This window comes from Platalea leucorodia (genome assembly GCF_965183815.1).
Source record: "Platalea leucorodia genome assembly, chromosome: W".
NCBI lineage: Eukaryota > Metazoa > Chordata > Aves > Pelecaniformes > Threskiornithidae > Platalea > Platalea leucorodia.
In genome coordinates this window covers 9,073,388-9,091,783 of record NC_138859.1, presented here as the reverse complement: position 1 = coordinate 9,091,783, position 18,396 = coordinate 9,073,388, and the positions used below count along the sequence as shown (strand labels likewise).

At 39.7% G+C, this 18,396-nt stretch overlaps 1 protein-coding gene across 5 annotated transcripts in view; it reads left to right on the top strand.

The window, feature by feature from the left end:
* Window positions 1-18,396, top strand: part of LOC309601869 (3',5'-cyclic-AMP phosphodiesterase 4D-like) — a gene marked incomplete at both ends in the record, with an annotated part of 480,588 nt that overhangs the window by 243,200 nt on the left and 218,992 nt on the right. The window contains one exon of one of the 5 annotated variants that reach the window (XM_082335089.1): window positions 13,426-13,514. The exons of the other annotated variants lie outside the window; for them this stretch is intronic. Within the exon in view, the coding sequence (XP_082191215.1) occupies window positions 13,426-13,514 (89 nt within the window). Of the gene's footprint in view, window positions 1-13,425; window positions 13,515-18,396 lie in introns of those variants that run through there. 5 annotated transcript variants of the gene reach the window in all.

Genomic DNA, 18,396 nt, shown 5'->3' with positions numbered 1-18,396 from the left:
AAACTGTTCTCATCATCCTATATTGCAATTCTTGTGTTAGGACTGTGCAATTAAATAAGTCACTAAAACTAACAGAATGGATTATAAATGTAATTCTTCTAATTTTCAAAAACTTAAGGAGGAAATTAATGGGGATAAATATACTGAAAAAATAAAAACATAATATAATGCTTTTTACTATCATCTGCAGTATAATTCCTTGTTTAAAGATACAGTTTAGATTATTACAGGTTTTTATTAAATTAGAGCAATGTGTTAAGCAGGATTCCAGTCCTAGTTGAGGTACTGATTTCCTTTCTGGTTCAGGTTAAATCAGGTAAGTTCCCTACTTCAGCTTCCAGATTTTGTTAAACAAGAAGACACTTTTTACATCCAGATGGATAATTTGCTTTTTAATAATCTGGTGAAAAACAAAACCAAACTAATTTTGATAGAGATATTTAAAGTGATATTTAATAAGTAGTTTCACAAATCAGATTGTCTTTGAATACAAAATGTATAGTATGTCTGTTCAGTCAATTTATTCAGGAAAACCGTAGTGCTTCCTGGGAAGCTCACATTTTAAATCAATGTTTCTGTATTTTAGGCAAGAGTTGATCTCCACTCTTTTCTTGCAGGGTTTTTCCAGTTTTTTTATCTGCCATGTTGACTACCATTCTACTCTACTCTTTTTCACAGGGCATATTTTTCCTGGAGGATAAACCAAAACCATAGTTTGCTAATTCTCTAGCAAATGGGTCCTGGGCAGGCCTAATGCCTTTCCTCTAATTGTTACTTTCTTTTGAATAAGAATTTGATACATAACACATATGTCCCCATTTAAACTTTTAGAACTTACCTATAACTATTGTTTATCATCTTTGAAAGAGAGATTAAGTTGCCTACCTGAGCATCAGGATAATTGATATGTTGTTTTTAACTGTCACATTGTCTTTGTTTCAGCTGGGATAGAGTTAATTTTCTTCCTAGTAGCTGGTATAGTGCTGTGTTTTGGATTTAGTATGAGAATAATGTTGATAACACACTGATGTTTTAGTTGTTGCTAAGTAGGGCTTACACTGGTCAAGGACTTTTCAGCTTCCCATGCTCTGCCAGGTGCACAAGAAGCTGGGAGGGGGCACAGCCAGGACAGCTGACCCAGACTGGCCAAAGGGCTACTCCATGCCATATGACATCATGCTCAGTATATAAACTGGGGGGAGTTGGCCGGGGGGCAGTGATCGCTGCTCGGGGATGGGCTGGGCATCGTTCAGTTGGTGATGAGCAATTGCATTGTGCATCGCTTGTGTTGTATATTCTTTTATCATGATTATTATTATTTCCTCTTCCTCTATTGTCCTATTAAACTGTCTTTATCTCAGTCCATGGGTTTTACTTTTTTTTCCAATTCTCTCCCCCATCCCACTGTGGGCAGGGGAGGGTGAGTGAGCGGCTGTGTGGTGCTTAGTTGCCGACTGGGGTTAAACCATGACAGTCCTTTTTGGCACCCAATGTGGGGCTTGAAGGTTGAGATAATGACAGATCTGACCAGAGCATGTTAAAATAAATTTGTTATAAGCATTCATTATATTAGTTTTCTATTCACTGGTCGCAATGTTGTTTTATTTGCTCTCAAAGTTGTTGTATTTGTTCTCAGAGTTGTGTTATGTATCACCTTACTTGCTGTATATACTGTTTATTAGTATTTATGTGCTGTTTATCACCTCTGGGAAATGAACTAAAGTTGTCACTTTGCTGTACGTTGTAACACTGGCTTATGGTATGATAAAATTATTGGTCGTGAGATCAATCTGTTATTTGTACTCAGCATTGCCCTCACCCCTGTACTTCGGGAGCCGTCTATCGGAAATTATTAGTAATTACACTTTTTACTTTTTCTCCTTGGAGAGACAGCCTACGGGGGAGACACCTTCCTCCATCTTCCCCTTCTTATCCAGCACTTACAATAGCTCTTGAGAATTTTGAATATCCTTGGGATGTTCAAACCAGCATGTTCCTATTGCTATGTCTCCTGAATGTGTGTCAGGTCTTGCTTAGGGTTAAACAACTATTTAAGAATACTGCATCTACTCCAACCCCCATGACAGGCACTGCATCTACTCCAACCCCCACAACAGGCATTGCAGCTACTCCAACCCCAGCAACAGGCACTGCAGTTGAACCAGAGAACCAACCTGTGCCAGTATCAGTTGCCCCTATACACAAGAAGAAATCCTGGAAGCGAAAGTCAGCTCATTTAGAAAGGGATGAAGAAACTTCTCCTAAGAGGGAGCAGGAGGAAGAAGCATACTGCCCTGCCAGTGAGGAAGCAGACTACTCTAAAGCAGGGCCATCACGAGAACAGGAGGAGGAAGAGGAGAATTCCTCGCTTCCCCCCAAGGAAGAACTCAGTGGGAGGGTTCCTCCTCTTCCTCGGAGGGAGAGGAAGAACTCATAAAGGAGACAGTAACCACCTGATCTCTATCCCTGAGTGAGCTGTGAGATATGCAAAAGGATTTCAGCCATCATCCAGGTGAGCACATCATCACCTGGCTGCTCTGATGCTGGGATAACAGGGCCAGTAGCCTGGAATTAGAGGGTAGGGAAGCCAAGCAGCTGGGATCCCTTTCTAGGGAAGGGGGCATTGACAAAGTGATTGGAAAAGGGGCAAAAGCCCTCAGCCTCTGGAGGCGACTCCTGTCAGGTGTGAAGGAAAGGCATCCCTTCAAGGAAGATGTTATATGTCACCCAGGCAAGTGGACCACCATGGCGAGAGGTATCCAGTACCTGAGGGAATTAGCCGTGCTGGAGGTGATTTATGATGACCTGGACAACGAGCAATTACCCAAAGATCCAGATGAAGTCCGGTGCACATGACCCATGTGGTGGAAGTTTGTATGGAGCGCACCATTGTTGTATGCCAACTAATTGGCAGTAATAACCTGGAAAGACGGAGAGGGACAAATGGTAGACAAAGTGGCTAGTCAACTCCGACAATACGAAGAAAGTCTCTCTTCCTCCCTACGGTCCTGCATCTCGGCTGTGGAGAAACTGTCAAACATGCTAGCTGAGAAACTGTCCGGGGGGTTTCAACAATTCAAAGAGGATATGTCCTGCTCCCCACCTGTACGGACCAGTATCTCAACTATTAGGAGTAAGCGTCCCTCTGCTCAAGAGAGAAGATATAGTGGATACACACCACAGGGCACTCTGTGGTTTTACCTGCATGACAACGGAGAGGACATGAGGAAGCGGGATGGAAAATCTACCTCGACCCTAGAGGCACAGACACGAGTTGCAAGGGAAAACAATCACACAGGGGTGTTCTTCCAGGAAAATTGCTGCTCCAGTTTCCAGTGGGCAGTTCCCCAGACATAGCAGAAGGGCTGATTTTGTTTCCAATATTAATAAAGGGATTTTTGATTTGCATTGACAAGAAGTGAGTAACGAACGCTATGACCAGGACTAGAGGGGCCCTGCCTCCAGCCAGGTGGAGGAAAGGGACAACCGGGTGTACTGGACTGTGTGGATTCAATGGCCTGGCACATCAGCCCCACAGGAGTAGAAGGCTCTAGTGGACACTGGTGCACAGTGTACCTTAATGCCATCAAGCTATAAAGGGGCAGAACTCATCTGTATTTCTGGAGTGACAGGGGGATCCCAGCAGCTAACTTTATTGGAGGCTGAAGTGAGCTTAACCAGGAAGGAGTGGCAGAAGCACCCCATTGTGACTGGCCCAGAGGCCCCGTGCATCCTTGGCATAGACTGCCTCAGGAGAGGGTATTTCAAGGACCCAAAAGGGTACTGGTGGGCTTTTGGTATAGCTGCCTTGGAGATGGAGGAAATTAAACAGCTGTCTACCCTGCCTGGTCTCTCGAAGGACCCTTCTGTTGTGGGGTTGCTGAGGGTCGAAGAACAACAGGTGCTGATCACCACCACCACAGTGGTACACTGACGGCAATATCGCACCAACAGAGACTCCCTGATTCCCATCCATAAGCTGATTTGTTGACTGGAGAGTCAAGGAGTGATCAGCAAGAGTCGCTCACCCTTTAACAGTCCCATATGGCCAGTGCGAAAGTCTAATGGAGAGTGGAGGCTAACAGTAGACTATCGGGGCCTGAACGAAGTCACGCTGCTGCTGAGTGCTGCCATGCCGAACATACTAGAAATTCAATACAAATTGGACTCAAAAGCAGCCAAGTGGTATGCCACCATTGATATTGCTAATGTGTTTTTCTCAATCCCTTTGGCAGCAGAGTGCAGGCCACAGTTTGCTTTCACTTGGAGGGGCGTCCAGTACACCTGGAATCGACTGCCCCAGGGGTGGAAGCACAGCCCCACCATTTGCCATGGACTGATCCAGACTGCACTGGAACAGGGTGGGGCTCCGGAACACCTGCAATACATTGATGACATCATCGTGTGGGGCAACACAGCAGAAGAGGTTTTTGAGAAAGGGAAGAAAATACTCCAAATCCTTCTGGAGGCTGGCTTTGCCATAAACCAAAGTAAGGTCAAGGGACCTGCACAGGAGATCCATTTTTTAGGAATAAAATGGCAAGATGGACGTTGTCAGATCCCAATGGATGTGATGAACAAAATAACAGCCATGTCTCCACCAACCAGCAAAAAGGAAGCACAAGCTTTCTTGGGGTTTTTGGAGAATGCATATTCCAAGTTACAGTCTGATCGTAAGCCCTCTCTATCAAGTGACCCAGAAGAAGAACAATTTCAAATGGGGCCCTGAGTGATGACAAGCCTTTGAACAAATTTAACAGGAGATGATAGTTCATGTAGTCGCCCTTGGGCCAGTCCAGGCAGGACAAGATGTAAAAAATGTGCTCTACACTGCAGCCAGGGAGAACGGCCCTACCTGGAGCCTCTGGCAGAAAGCACCAGGGGAGACTCGAGGTCGACCCCTAGGGTTTTGGAGTCGGGGATACAAAGGATCCGAGGCCTGCTATACTCCAACTGAAAAAGAGAGATTGGCAGCATATGAAGGGGCTCGAGCTGCTTTGGAAGCGTTTGGTACTGAAGCACAGCTCCTCCTGGCACCCTGACTGCCAGTGCTGGGCTGGATGTTCAAAGGGAGGATCCCCTGTACACATCATGCAACTGATGCTACATGGAGTAAGTGGGTCGCACTCATCACACAATGGGCTTGAATAGGAATCCCCAGTCACCCAGGAATCTTGGAAGTGATCATGGACTGGCCAGAAGGCAAAGATTTCAGAATATCGCCAGAGGAGGAGGTGACACGTGCTGAGGAGGCCCCACTGTACAATAAACTGCCAGAAAATGAGAAGCAATATGCCCTGTTCACTGATGGGTCCTGTCGTCTTGTGGGGAAGCATTGGAGGTGGAAGGCTGCTGTATGGAGTCTTATACGACAAGTCGCAGAAACTGCTGAAGGAGAAGGTGAATCGAGTCAGTTTGCAGAGGTGAAAGCCATCCAGCTGGCTTTAGATACTGCTGAACGAGAAAAGTGGCCTATGCTCTATCTCTGTACTGACTCATGGATGGTGGCAAATGCCCTGTGGGGGTGGTTGCAGCAATGGAAGCAGAGCAACTGGCAGGGCAGAGGCAAACCCATCTTAGCTGCTGCATTGTGGCAAGATATTGCTGCCCGGGTAGAGAACCTGGTTGTAAAAGTACGTCACGTAGATGCTCACGTACCCAAGAGTCAGGCCACTGAAGAACATCAAAACCACCAGCAGGTGGACCAGGCTGCTAAGATTGAAGTGGCTCAGGTGGATCTGGACTGGCAACATAAGGGTGAAATATTTCTAGCTTGGTGTTCCCATGACACCTCAGGCCACCAAGGAAGAGATGCAACATATAGATGGGCTCGTGACTGAGGGGTGGACTTGACCATGGACACTATTGCACAGGTTATCCATGAATGCGAAACATGCGCTGCAATCAAGCGAGCCAAGCGGTTCAAGCCTCTCTGGTACGGAGAACAATGGCTGAAATATCAATATGGGGAGGCCTGGCAGATTGATTATATCACACTCCCACAAACCCGCCAAGGCAAGCACCATGTGCTCACCATGGTGGAAGCAACCACCGGATGCCTGGAAACATATCCTGTGCTCCATGCCACCGCCCGGAACACTATCCTGGGTCTTGAAAAGCAAGTCCTATGGCGACATGGCACCCCAGAAAGAATTGAGTCAGACAATGGGACTCATTTCCGAAACAGCCTCATAGACACCTGGGCCAAAGGGCATGGCATTGACTGGATGTATCACATCCCCTATCATGCACCAGCCTCCGGGAAAATCGAACGATACAATGGACTGTTACAGACTATACTGAGAGCAATGGGTGGTGGGACATTCAAACACTGGGATACACATTTAGCAAAGGCCACCTGGTTAGTCAACACTAGGGGATCTGCCAATCGAGCTGGCCCTGCCCAGTCAAGACTTTTACGTACTGTAGAGGGAGATAAAGTCCCTGTAGTGCACCTAAAAAATATGCTGGGGAAGACCGTCTGGGTTACTCCTGCGTGAGGCAAAGGAAAACCCATTCGTGGGACTGCTTTTACTCAAGGACCTGGGTGCACTTGTTGGGTGATGTGGAAGGATGGGGAAGTCTGATGTGTACCTCAAGGGGATTTGATTTTGGGTGAAAATAGCCAATGAACTGAATTGTATGATGTTAGTTGCTATATAATACTGGATGTCATCACTGCTATGGTTGCTATATGCCATATCAACAGTATACAGTAAGAATCACCCAGACAAGCAAAGCTAAGTTGCAAAGACTTTAAGACTCAGATTTCCAGAACACAGATTTCTCAAGTCTTGCTGGCAATGTTAATTCTATCTTCTTGTGCTCAGACATTAAAATAGGATCTTTATTTCCATCTTTACAAAAGATCACTTAATACTATACATGATGCAAACAGTATTTCTTAGGTGTAAATTCAGTAAATTAAAATCTAGAGTATAGACTTACCGTGTTTCCTCTACATTTCAGTAGTGTCTAAAGCTGTTCCATTTTTGCCCTTGTCCTAAGGCAAGATTTCTCAAATCACCTCTGATCTAAGTGGCTCTGATGCCACTTCTGTTGCAGTTACCTAGAAGTAGAATGGGTTCCTGCCAAATAGTTCTTGAAATCCCACTAAAAACATAGGATTGGAAGTGTTCAGGGCAAGGAATTACTCTAATTCATTATACTCTGACAGGTCTTTGAGGAATCAAGGGATTGTTTAACATCCCTAGGAACAACTGAAAGCTTTCCTAGGTAATTCGCTGAATATACATTTTGCTTATTTGTGAAATCCCCTTTCAGTGAGCCAGCTCCAACCATGAGTCAAAGGTGCCTGGTAATCATTTGCACAAGCTCTTCTATTTCATTTGTACTAAAATTAGGTTCCTCTGTAATTCTTGAGACACCATTTGTCCTTAAAGTATATCAGAATCCCTTGAAAGAATGGATAAATAGAAGAGCTTTGATTTAAGCAATGATTTAAAAAATAGTGACAATCACATATATTGGGATAGTAGTTCTTTGTTTTGTAAAATAATTTATAGATTTTTTTGTTTTTACTGGAAAATTATCAGGAATAAGAGCATTTCTACACCACGTTATTTAATCTGGCTACCTTTTAAAAAAATACTTTCAGTTATGGCTTTTGCAGGATTTTGTAGTTTAGAACTATTCAAACTGCAGATCAATGTGCAGTGCTTATGTAATGGCCATAGATGAACATATAGTCCTGTAGCAAGGATAATGTCTGCAGGCAGGCTGCAGGAGTTGCCAATGAATTCAGAGAAAAACCTTGCTCAGTAAAAGCTCTTTGTGCAAACTCCATAGAAAACTTGACTAGACACATTTCAATAGCCTTAACATTCCTGCCTGGTCTAGCTTTCATTCTGATATTCTGTTCCTGATGCTGTCACCTATAGTAGGTAATGTCTATATGCATGTTTATTGAAAGAGCTACCTGTTTAGGCCAGCACATTTTTGACATCTCTCTTCTTGCTCTCTGGTATTAGTACTTTAATCTCTAGGAAAGAATTTAACACTTTTTTATCTTACATTTAGCTCTCCACGTGATTTGTTTCCAGCACAGACACATTCATTTTCCTTTGTGAGCAATAACTTTCAGCTTCATTGCATGGCTTTAGTAGCAATGATCAGATCACCAAACTTTCTCTCACTTTAAATTAGTCACCACTATTTAACAATAATTTCCACACAACAGATATATGAAAGACCACAAATAGTTAATGACTGATTAGACAAAACCTTTAATACATGCATATCATATCAGGTTATTTTATCATCTTTAAAACTAGTACTGGGAAAAATTACATTACTACAAAGTTACTGAAAGAGCAAAACTCAGGTATTTTGTGATGTTTTCAGAATTTTTAATATTTCCTATTTACAGAATCAATGTGTGAGTGAGTGCATGCTTGTGCGTGCATGTTTGTATGTCTTCCTTCTAATAATTTTCAACCCTGTATGATTTCCACAAAATGTAATGGTTTGATAAGAATCTGGGAGATAATTAAACTGTTGGAAGTTCGCAATTATAGTAGAATAGATATGTAAAACAGCCTAGAGCTGCTCTTTTTGACAGAAGGGCTGCAGGCTATGCTGACTCTTTATTAATCACCAAAAAATTCTTACAGGAGAGCATTCTTGTGAATACTCCAACCTTAGGAATAGTATCACTATTACAAACCACTTCAGAAACTCATGTTCAAGTGAGAAGGTCTTACAGAAATATTCCCAGTTAGCCACCTATACTACAGTCAGATTTTTTTACAGGAACAAGGGCTGCAGAATTAAGCATTAAAGCCAGCAAGGGATGATAAGTAATAAAAAGCAGAAAGAATGTGCAGTAGAAAGAGGTAATAGTCCCAGGCAGAATCTTATTTAAGCTTAACAAAATATAGTAAGCACATGCAATTTTCTTGATAGTTAGTCCCCAGTGAAATAATTTGTGGATTTTTGTCATTGAATGCATGAATAGAGCCAAGGTGGTATCATAATTAACATATTCAGACTTTCTGACCTGCTAAAATAGATCGGAACGATGGAAAAAATGAAAGACTGAAGAAAATGTGTTTGTCTTTTGAGAGGCTGAAAATCCAGACATTCAGTTTATTACTCAAAGTCAGAATTAGGCGGGGTGTTTTCTGCTGGGGTGATTCTTTTTTCAGGTGGAAAAGGAATACTTCAAAGTCAGGACACTTCTTTCAGGAGAAAATACCTTTGTCATGGTAGTATAACATTTTGAAAAAGAATAATATAAAAAATGCAAGTTAGAAAAAATTTTATAAAAATAAGCTTTGACTTATCTAGCAACTGAATGAAATGTGGGAAATAATTTTATTTAATTCTGGGTCTTATGTATTCTTAGCCTTCCAGTGTAAACATTTATTGAAGGTAGTTCTATATGAAACTCTAGACACCATCATGTTACTAGGGAAAATGAAAATGTAAGTTTATGCTGTATTCTAGTGGTTTATTCCTAATTCTTGTTTTCTCAGTTGTCTTTCATTCTTGTCTCAATAATAGCAAGAGAGGGGAAAAAAAGCTGGAAAAATATCTTGTCTGTAATAAAATGTGCATAAATATTATTAAACTGTTTAGAATTCAGATTGTGCAAGCCATCACTTTGAAATAGTGAGTAAATATTTGATTTTAGCTACATAATGTTCAGTGGCATTTTATTTGGAGATGTCCAACTAAACCATCAGGCAGTGTTTCAAAACAGAAGGAATAACTCTGGGAGAAGCATCTATAAAATACTATATACTAATGTAAACCATCCTGTCCACTGTAATGACCCCAGTTTGAACTCTGAAAGAGTTTCCAGTTGTTGATAAATAAGCATTTTTTAACAACAAAGTTTATATATTGCTATTGTTGCAATAGTAACTGTAACATCCTTTTTCTCAAAGTACAACACTGCATACAATAGACCAACACGCAGGGCAGAGGCTTTGGGAAGGCTGCCTGGGGAAGGAGCACGAATGCACTACACAGGAGCCATGAAGGGAGCATGCAGGAAAGCTCCTTTGCTTTCCACACCTTACAAATAACCTAAATCTTTTTTTTTGTGTTTCCTACATCTACTGCTACTTCATCTGTCAAAATGGGAAGTAGTGGGCCTGTCCACTTTCCCATGTTGCTCAAGAAGCGGTTGGTTGAGTTGCAGCCCCTGTGCCCCTTCGCACAATGGCAGTGTAACATCCCTCCTGCTGCCCACTCAGGATGGCACATGTCAAATGCAGCTGATGAAGTTGACCTAGGAGTTTGTCATGGGTTGCACCTGATGCACAAGATCAAGGCATGAGGGGGAGGCTACTTAAAGAAACTATGCTAGGAGTCTTAGTGTCCAGGCCCAGGCTATACTTCTGTCACATGTTCTGTTGAATAGCATGGTCTGTCACGTGTCCAGATGCTGTAGTGGATTCCCATCATATGACCCAAAGCGTGGAGCTGGATTAAAGTGGAGATATCTATGAAAACACCATTGCCACCACTGGCGAGCCTCCTGGCCACAGTCTGCTTAAAGGTGTAGTTATTTGAACTTTGGATACACTGAGAGTAATTTAGAGATGAAACTTGGCCCTTTGAGTTCTAAAATGCTTCGGGACACGTCTGGGAAAGTGAACTGAGTCTGTATAGATATTTATGCTTATCACCAGACCTGCTTACTACCAAGAGCTTTTATACTTACATGACTTTAACTGACCAAAAAAAGAGTCTAATTTCGTGTGGTTTTGTGTGTTCATTATTAATTTGTTTCACATTTGTAATTATGAAAAATATTATTTTGCAATTCATTTATATGAACCATTTCTAAAAAAATATCAGTAGTTTAGATATCTTGGAGAACAGTAAAAGAAATGTTTCCTTAATAGTTCACTCTTTATAGATCCTGTAAACCTGAAGCCATCAATAATAACATACTATAGTGGTGCCACTGACAAGCTAGGAGTGTGAGGCCGATATCCCAATATCTGTCAAAAACGTAGAGCAAAAGTTGCAATCACAAAACTGCATAGAATGTCAAAGATATTGCACCATAAATGTTTATTACAATATGCATTTCTATAAGAGGTCTGGATTATCATAGAGTGCAATGATTGATTTTACCTCTTTTATACAAAGCTAGATATTTGTTTACTCATGCTGCTGAGATATTTTTTTCCACAAAACACTGCCTACAAATAACAACTTAATGTCAAATCATTTTATATTCTTCGAGTGCTTCTAGACATGTTGTTTTAATTTTTTCTGAAAGAAAAGAAAAAAAGGAGGAAGAGCCTAGTGACTTCTCTGTAAAAGTCAAGGTGTATTACAAAGTTATTTGCTCCTTCATTTCCTTGAATTTCCATAAACACTGTGATTTGTCTTGATACAGTGATCTACTGCATGCCACTATATAGTGACAATAAGTGTTTTTGATATCAAGGTATAAATTTAGTCTTTAGTAACCTTTTAAGAAGCTTATTTCTATGACCTTATTTTGGTTGACTGCATTAGCAGGTTTAGTGTAATAGTGAAGGAAGGGCACTAAGGAGGAGGAAAGATAGCTAATAATAAGCATGTTTGGTTGCGTTTTCTTTATAAAAATAAAAACAAATTTTGCTGCTGTATTAATGTGTTGTACAAAATCTTTTTTAGAAATAGAATATGAAAAGGAAATATACCTGGCAATGTTATTTAGGATGTAATTATAAAAATGCAGCCTACCCTGGTTTTATTTGCCAGAAGAGAAATATTGATTTTGGCAATGCTCACATCCAGTATTATCATCCAGGTATGTTTAAAGTGATCTATTAATCACTCAAATTTTAATGATATCATGATTGTGAAGAAGACTGTAGCTTATGATACCCAGAGAGCTGCTTACTAACCATTGTTGGAAGGATCACAATTCTATTTCTGTGGAAATTAGATGCTATATTATTATGATTTAATTATATATTATATTCTTTAAACTGATCAAGAATAACATGACTTTTGGCCTGGAAACAGTGATTTCACCTATGAATCCCATATATTCAAAGCTTATTTCATGGTGTGAAGAGATTTATTGTCAGTTGGCCCTGTAGTGCATTTGTCAGTGTAATGTAAGAAAAATGTTTCCTCCAAAGAGCAAAATATACCCAGTTATAGTATATTTATAATTTTTCTGAAGTGTGTAGTTTCTAACAGTACCCTTTACCATATAAATAGTACATTTCATCAGATAATTGATTGATAGACATAATTTATCCCTGAGAATTTATTTTTCTAACTCTCTGACCTTTTCCAGTTAGATTTGCTTCAAAGATCACCCAAATTAGAGAACCCTCTGCTTCCAGTGCTGGGAGATCATAGCCACATTCAGAGTTGGTAGAGGAAGTACTGGTGGCCTCACTGGCATGACCTCAGTTGATGTCATAATTGAATTGTAGGCTGTTCGCCTTCAATGCTACTAGCACTAGGCTGAAACAATTGCATGCAAGAGTTGGGGCTTGAATTAAAAACCAAAACACCAGCAAAACAAACAACAAAAAGACACCAAATCTGAATTCTCTTTAGAATCCAGAATGACCCCAGCTAGCAGGGAACTGAGTTCAGTTCTTGAAGTCACTGGTGGTAATTCAGTACGGGGAGTGATGTCTTTGAGAAAAGCTGCGAAGAGGCCTGAAAATTATCTACCAGTCTAAGACTTATTTTCTTAGGGTGACTGGTCTCTTGTAGATGATTAAGCCCTTTCAGAAAAGCTACTTAATGTTATAAATTGATTCTCTTTAGAAACTGTGAGGAAGGAAGACACACTTGAAGAGAGTTAAGAATTAAACAAAGGCAATTGAGGGATTTGTGGACATGTTTTCAATATCAGTTTTACTCCCTGGTTACTAGCTCCTTATTGTGCCAGGGGTGGACATTGGGGGATGGAGGAGATTTTGGTTTGGGGTTCTTTCTTTTTTTTTCTTTTTTACTGAATACTCCTTAGCTGTCTGATGCCAGCCAAAACAGATTGTTCAAATATAATCCATAGAAAAAATACTTTCAACAGATTGTTAAGGGTTTGAAGGCCTTTGTCTGGGCAGCAGTGAATAATCAGAGCATTGGCTATTTCTGGTCTGCCTTAGTTCTACAGTTCTGTGCTCTTTAGTGCCTGCTATAACTATCCAAGGGTTTACCATAAGAGTTCTCACTTGAATAATGTGATAAGAGCCCTGAATATAGGAAACATTTATGCAAAGGGCAAGTCTCATGCAGCAGGAAATCCCAGTTATCCCTTCTAGTCTGTGCTCTCAGCCATCCATATCTCTGCCAAAGCATACCATAGAAAAAGGACGTTCCCTTACACAGTTACAAGTGATTCATGATTAGTGTGGGGCACCTCTGGCACAACTGTCCTGCTTCCCCTCAGGGATATATTTTTATACGATTTTAGAATTAACTTTGCCAATGGCCTTTCTGTGGGATCCTTTTGGAGCCTATATCCTTCGTCCATCTCCACGAAATAAGATGAGATTTCGCTTTTTGAAGTCCTACAGGTATCTCTTTTAATGGCTTACATTGTAATTGACAGTGATAATAATTGCAACTGTGGCTCTCTTTTATTCTTCTATAGGCTTATAGTATATAAAAGTCTGGAAATGTCTTGTATTAATTGTGACTCTCGAGCTCATAAAGGCTTTGCTGAACATGTATATCAGGAAAATAGTAAGTGTTTCTGTGTGATTGGAAAATATAACGAATAAGTGACCACAGAAGTTTATGAAACTGCACTTTTGAAGCACTCCAAGCTGAGGAAAAAGTAAATTAACATTTACATCAGTGTTCTTATAAAAGTATTCATTCTAAATATTATCAGTACTTATTATAAGTAAACATATTTAGTTATAAATATGACACTGATACAGCATACCAAATCTGAATTAATATTTATAGTTAATGCAATGCAGTCACTCAGAGCTCCTCCTCCTGTGCCCTTTCCATTAAATAAACCATAGCTTAAAGCCTCAGCAAATTGTACTGAAAAAAAAAACCAGGAAAGCAGACCAAAAAACCTGGTAGAGATTCACTTATGATTCACTATACACCAGAAGTGCAAGTATTCACAGTATTAGATATAGAGCCAAGGCCAGGAGTGGGTACTTCACAAATAAGGAAACTCAGGAGACGGCCAAACCATTTCACAATTTCAGTATATTTTTGCAGGCTGGAGAAAGAGGAAGGTTGTTTAGTTTTGTAGGGAGGTGTGCCAATCTCTCTGGCAGATGAACATTCTTCTAGTCCAATACAAATATTTGTAAATCTTCATTATGTTTCCAGAACTCACAGACAAGCTCACCTCTTTTCCTTTTTTTCTTTTTCTTTTCTTTTTTTTTTTTTTCTTTTTAAAGCCTTGAGTCACCTCACTTCCTGAAATGCAGACAGGAATCACATTTCCTGCTGCATTTAGCTCTGCTCAGGAAAATACCACTAGATGTGACTGTAAAAACAGAGTCCTAATAGTAGCACAGTTATGCTTTAGAGCCTCCTGAGACCTCTGAAGACCAGATGGAGACAGAAGCTTTCTTCATGACCTCTAAATCCGGTCACACATGGATGACGAAGAACTAAAGTACCTATCAAAATTTCTTACACATAACTGAGATGTATGAATAAGAATATGTTATATGACACTCAATCCTGCTATATACTAAACACTCACACCTCCCACTGACTTAATGACAGGTCCTCAGGACCACTTAGAAGATTCTCCAGAGGCAGCAGGATCTGCCCTGATTGTCTGGCTGGTCACTAAATCTTTTTTCACAATGACAATTCTGTAGAGATTGTAAACTCCAAAGTAAAATGGGTATTATGGAGAAATGACACTGGCAATAGTATGCATTAAATTGAATAATCAAAAATTTAATAAGTTTGTTAAATTATTGCAGTGTCAGAACTACATATTCATTTGGTTAGCTATGAAGATACACTTCCTGAGACACAGCAATCATGAAACTTATTTCTTCATATGGAAAAGAAAGAAAAGTTCTTTGTTGTTTTAAGTGAGCTTCTTTTGTACCTTCCTCTGCTTTCTTTCTGTTTTTCTTCTTTGGCTGCCATCTGGCATATTTCCCTGGACTAGAGGAATGATCATGTGGCTGAAGCTACTGCCGACACCACTTCTGCAGCCAGCTGCTTGCGGCATTTGTATGTAAGAAGGCAGATGCCCTCCTGCCAGATAATTGTACTCCAAGCCACTAAACTCTTGGGAGCTTGGCTGGAAAGTGGAATTTCTCTCTCAAACAGCAATTTTCAGGAATTCCTTCTCTAAGGGGATTTCTTAATGATGTCAAAGCTTTCTTAGTGAGCAGAGTGTAATATTCTAACTTTTTTTTGTTATTATAAACCTTGTAATGAAATTGGAATAGAAACCAGATTAAATTTTATTATTTTATTTATTAGGGATTAGAGTGCCAGCACACTGGAAGTAGTTTAGTTGTTTTTGACTAGTCATTCAATATTGTCTGGGACATAAAACATTCAAATGCATAAGTGTGGACTTTTCTAGCGAACGTGATGAGTCACACAGTTGATTTCATATTCAGACCAGAAATTCTGTAATTCAGAGTATGCCTTGTCACTGTTAAAATGATGTTTTGAGTCTCACTCAGATTTATTTTAGACAAATCTGCATGCCAAAATGTCATTATACCCAATTCAGACATTTGGTTATTTTAATTTGAAATCTTAGGAAAAGTGGAAAAATAGCAAAGCATATTGCTGGTCAGGTTAAGTAGCAGTAGGAAAGCAGGTGCAAGTGAATCATACTTGACTCTTGGTGTTACTGCACACTTACATCCTTGACAAAACTGCCCAGAGTCCCTGATAATGACTGAATACGAAGAGTCTCTACACCAGTTCCTAAAACTTCAGAAAGTCAAATCTCAGTCCATAGGTCCCCAACAGCAGGAAAAAATAGAAGACAAGTAATATGTTCAAAAGTTTCAGTTTTTGCTTAAATTTCTCATACATCAGTCCTCACACAAATAGGTTGAGTGAGTCTATCACAGTGGAACAGGTTGAGTCTGTCAGTGTTTCCTATTATTGCTTTGGACTAGTAGTACTTGAGTGCTTATTCTGTGGGATTTTGTTGTTCTTGTTACTGCCTTGGAAGTGATTTAGTTAGTGTCAAATAAACAGAAAATTGAAATATATCTATAAGTATTTATCAACAAGCTTTTTCCAGTTTATGCCTAAGTAAGTTCTAACAGCCTAAACTTATGGTAAGCTAGAACTTGTATGAATAACCATCAGGAAATGTTCTTTTATACACAGTGAAGTAAATTATTATGGCTAGTGTTGCTATGGTTTACAATAAATTAGTGGCTTGACTTTGCTGTTTGTGGCTGAAACAATCCCCATATGAAGTTGGCCTTCCAGATTAGGCTGGGAGCAGACATTAGAATTCCTTGGGATGGAGAAAAAGATTACACCAGCCATAAACACCAGGAAATATTCAGTTTAATTTGCAAATTTTAGATGTCCATGGATATTTATGTTAATGTCAAGATTATCTGTCTTGCAATTCCTTGATAGGAGCACTATAAATAGATCTATCATTCAATCTGATACCGAATACATCAGGAACAAGCTGATGCTAGTTCAGCATGTACCATGTCAAAATGTTGTAATTAATTTCTAGATACTGCATTAAACAAGAAGAAAATGGGTACGGGGGTAACCTACCAATGTTTATTTTATGCCACTGGAGAATATGTTTATGTCCATTGTGGATTTGAATAGATAATTTTTTTATGGCAAAGGAAATTGAAAAACTGGAATTTCTTATTGGAACTAGTAAATAGAATATATTTCTGAGTCCCAGAAACCATTAATATCTACAGGTCATTTCTTGTTTTAGTCTGGTGTCCTTAGCCATAGGGGGGGTGTTATATTTCATCGCAGGGGTGGTCCATGCTAGCTATTCCAGCTCCTGGTCTGTGACAGCAGCCAGCAGCAAACATTTGAGAGAGAACAGTAAGAAACTTGGTGGTTACAATATAATCTTCCTTGAGGGAAAATCTCCTCAACATCTTCAGTAGTTCCCTATGAATGAGTGTTCCAGAACGCTCCTTACTGCGTGTATTGCTTACTCTAATAAGTCTAGAAATTTTATTCACACCAAATTTTGATCTTTTTTTTAAATTACACTCAATTTTTTGCTTCAGCAGTATCTTCTGACACTCACTTCCACAGGCGAACTCTCTGCGATGTGCAAAAGTTTCTTCCTTCTGTTTTCATCTTTTGCCTTGTAACGTTTTAAGAAGTATTGCGACCTTATGTTGCTAAAGGGTTAGTTGTTGGTTTATATATTTGTATACCACTCACTTATCAGCTTTCTAAGTAATCTATATTTTCACTGCCTCTTTTCACATGGAAAAATTTCATGTCCGTATCATTCATGTTGCAGATCTCTTAACCCCTTCTCCTATTGCAATGTTCCTACTAATGCAGAGTGACTAGAAGTAAATCCAGAGCTTCTGATGAGGACATATGGTCTAGATAAATGATAATATTCCTATTGTCATGGAAACATAATTTTAATAATGTTTCCATTATAACATTTCTATTATTACCCTCTATCTCATTTCTGATGTAGTTTAACAGATTTGCTGATTAACTAATGTTGAGCCATGAGCAATAATCTCCCATTCCATTAAATGCCTTGTAGTGTCTGTACTGTCCAGACTAGATATTCTGTGTTTGTAACCCTGTTGGAATAGTCTCACTTCCATTATCATGTACTTTTTCTCTTGTTGTCTTTATTTTGTGTATTTCTAATAATCTAGTGATTTGCTTAGGGTTTGTCAATATCTCTTTAAGTTAAAATTCAAAATAGTCTGATACTATTTTTCATCTACAAATGTTGGGTTACACAGTAACATCTTGCTACCTGTGGACTGAGAGCTGCAAATTAAGAAATGGGTGACTGCAGAAAATTCAGAGGAGTCACAGAATTAACTTTTACAACTCATATCCATCTTTACTTTGGCTACATGTCAGAAAAATATGGGGCAAAGAATGGAAAGGAGAGAAGAAAGAACTGTTAGGGGGAGAAAATTATGCAGATGAAAGAGGTGTACTACAGTGATGTACAACCACTAAGGAAAAGCTGTGTCTTACTGCTACGGCTCAATTCTTTTATTTCTCCCTTTTGCAGGGCTGAAATTGTTTCCCAGCTGCCTAGAGCCCTTTGATCCATAATACCTGTCTTTGGCAAAACAAGATTTGCAGCTCCTTAGGAACAGGTGTTCCTGGAGCTGACAGTCTGCCCCACTTGCATGCTTAGTAGGATTTTTGATATATAAAGTAGTAAAAAATTATGAAATAGTGCTCAGGAAAAAAAATGCTGAGATAGATAGTTCAGCTTCTTGCTAA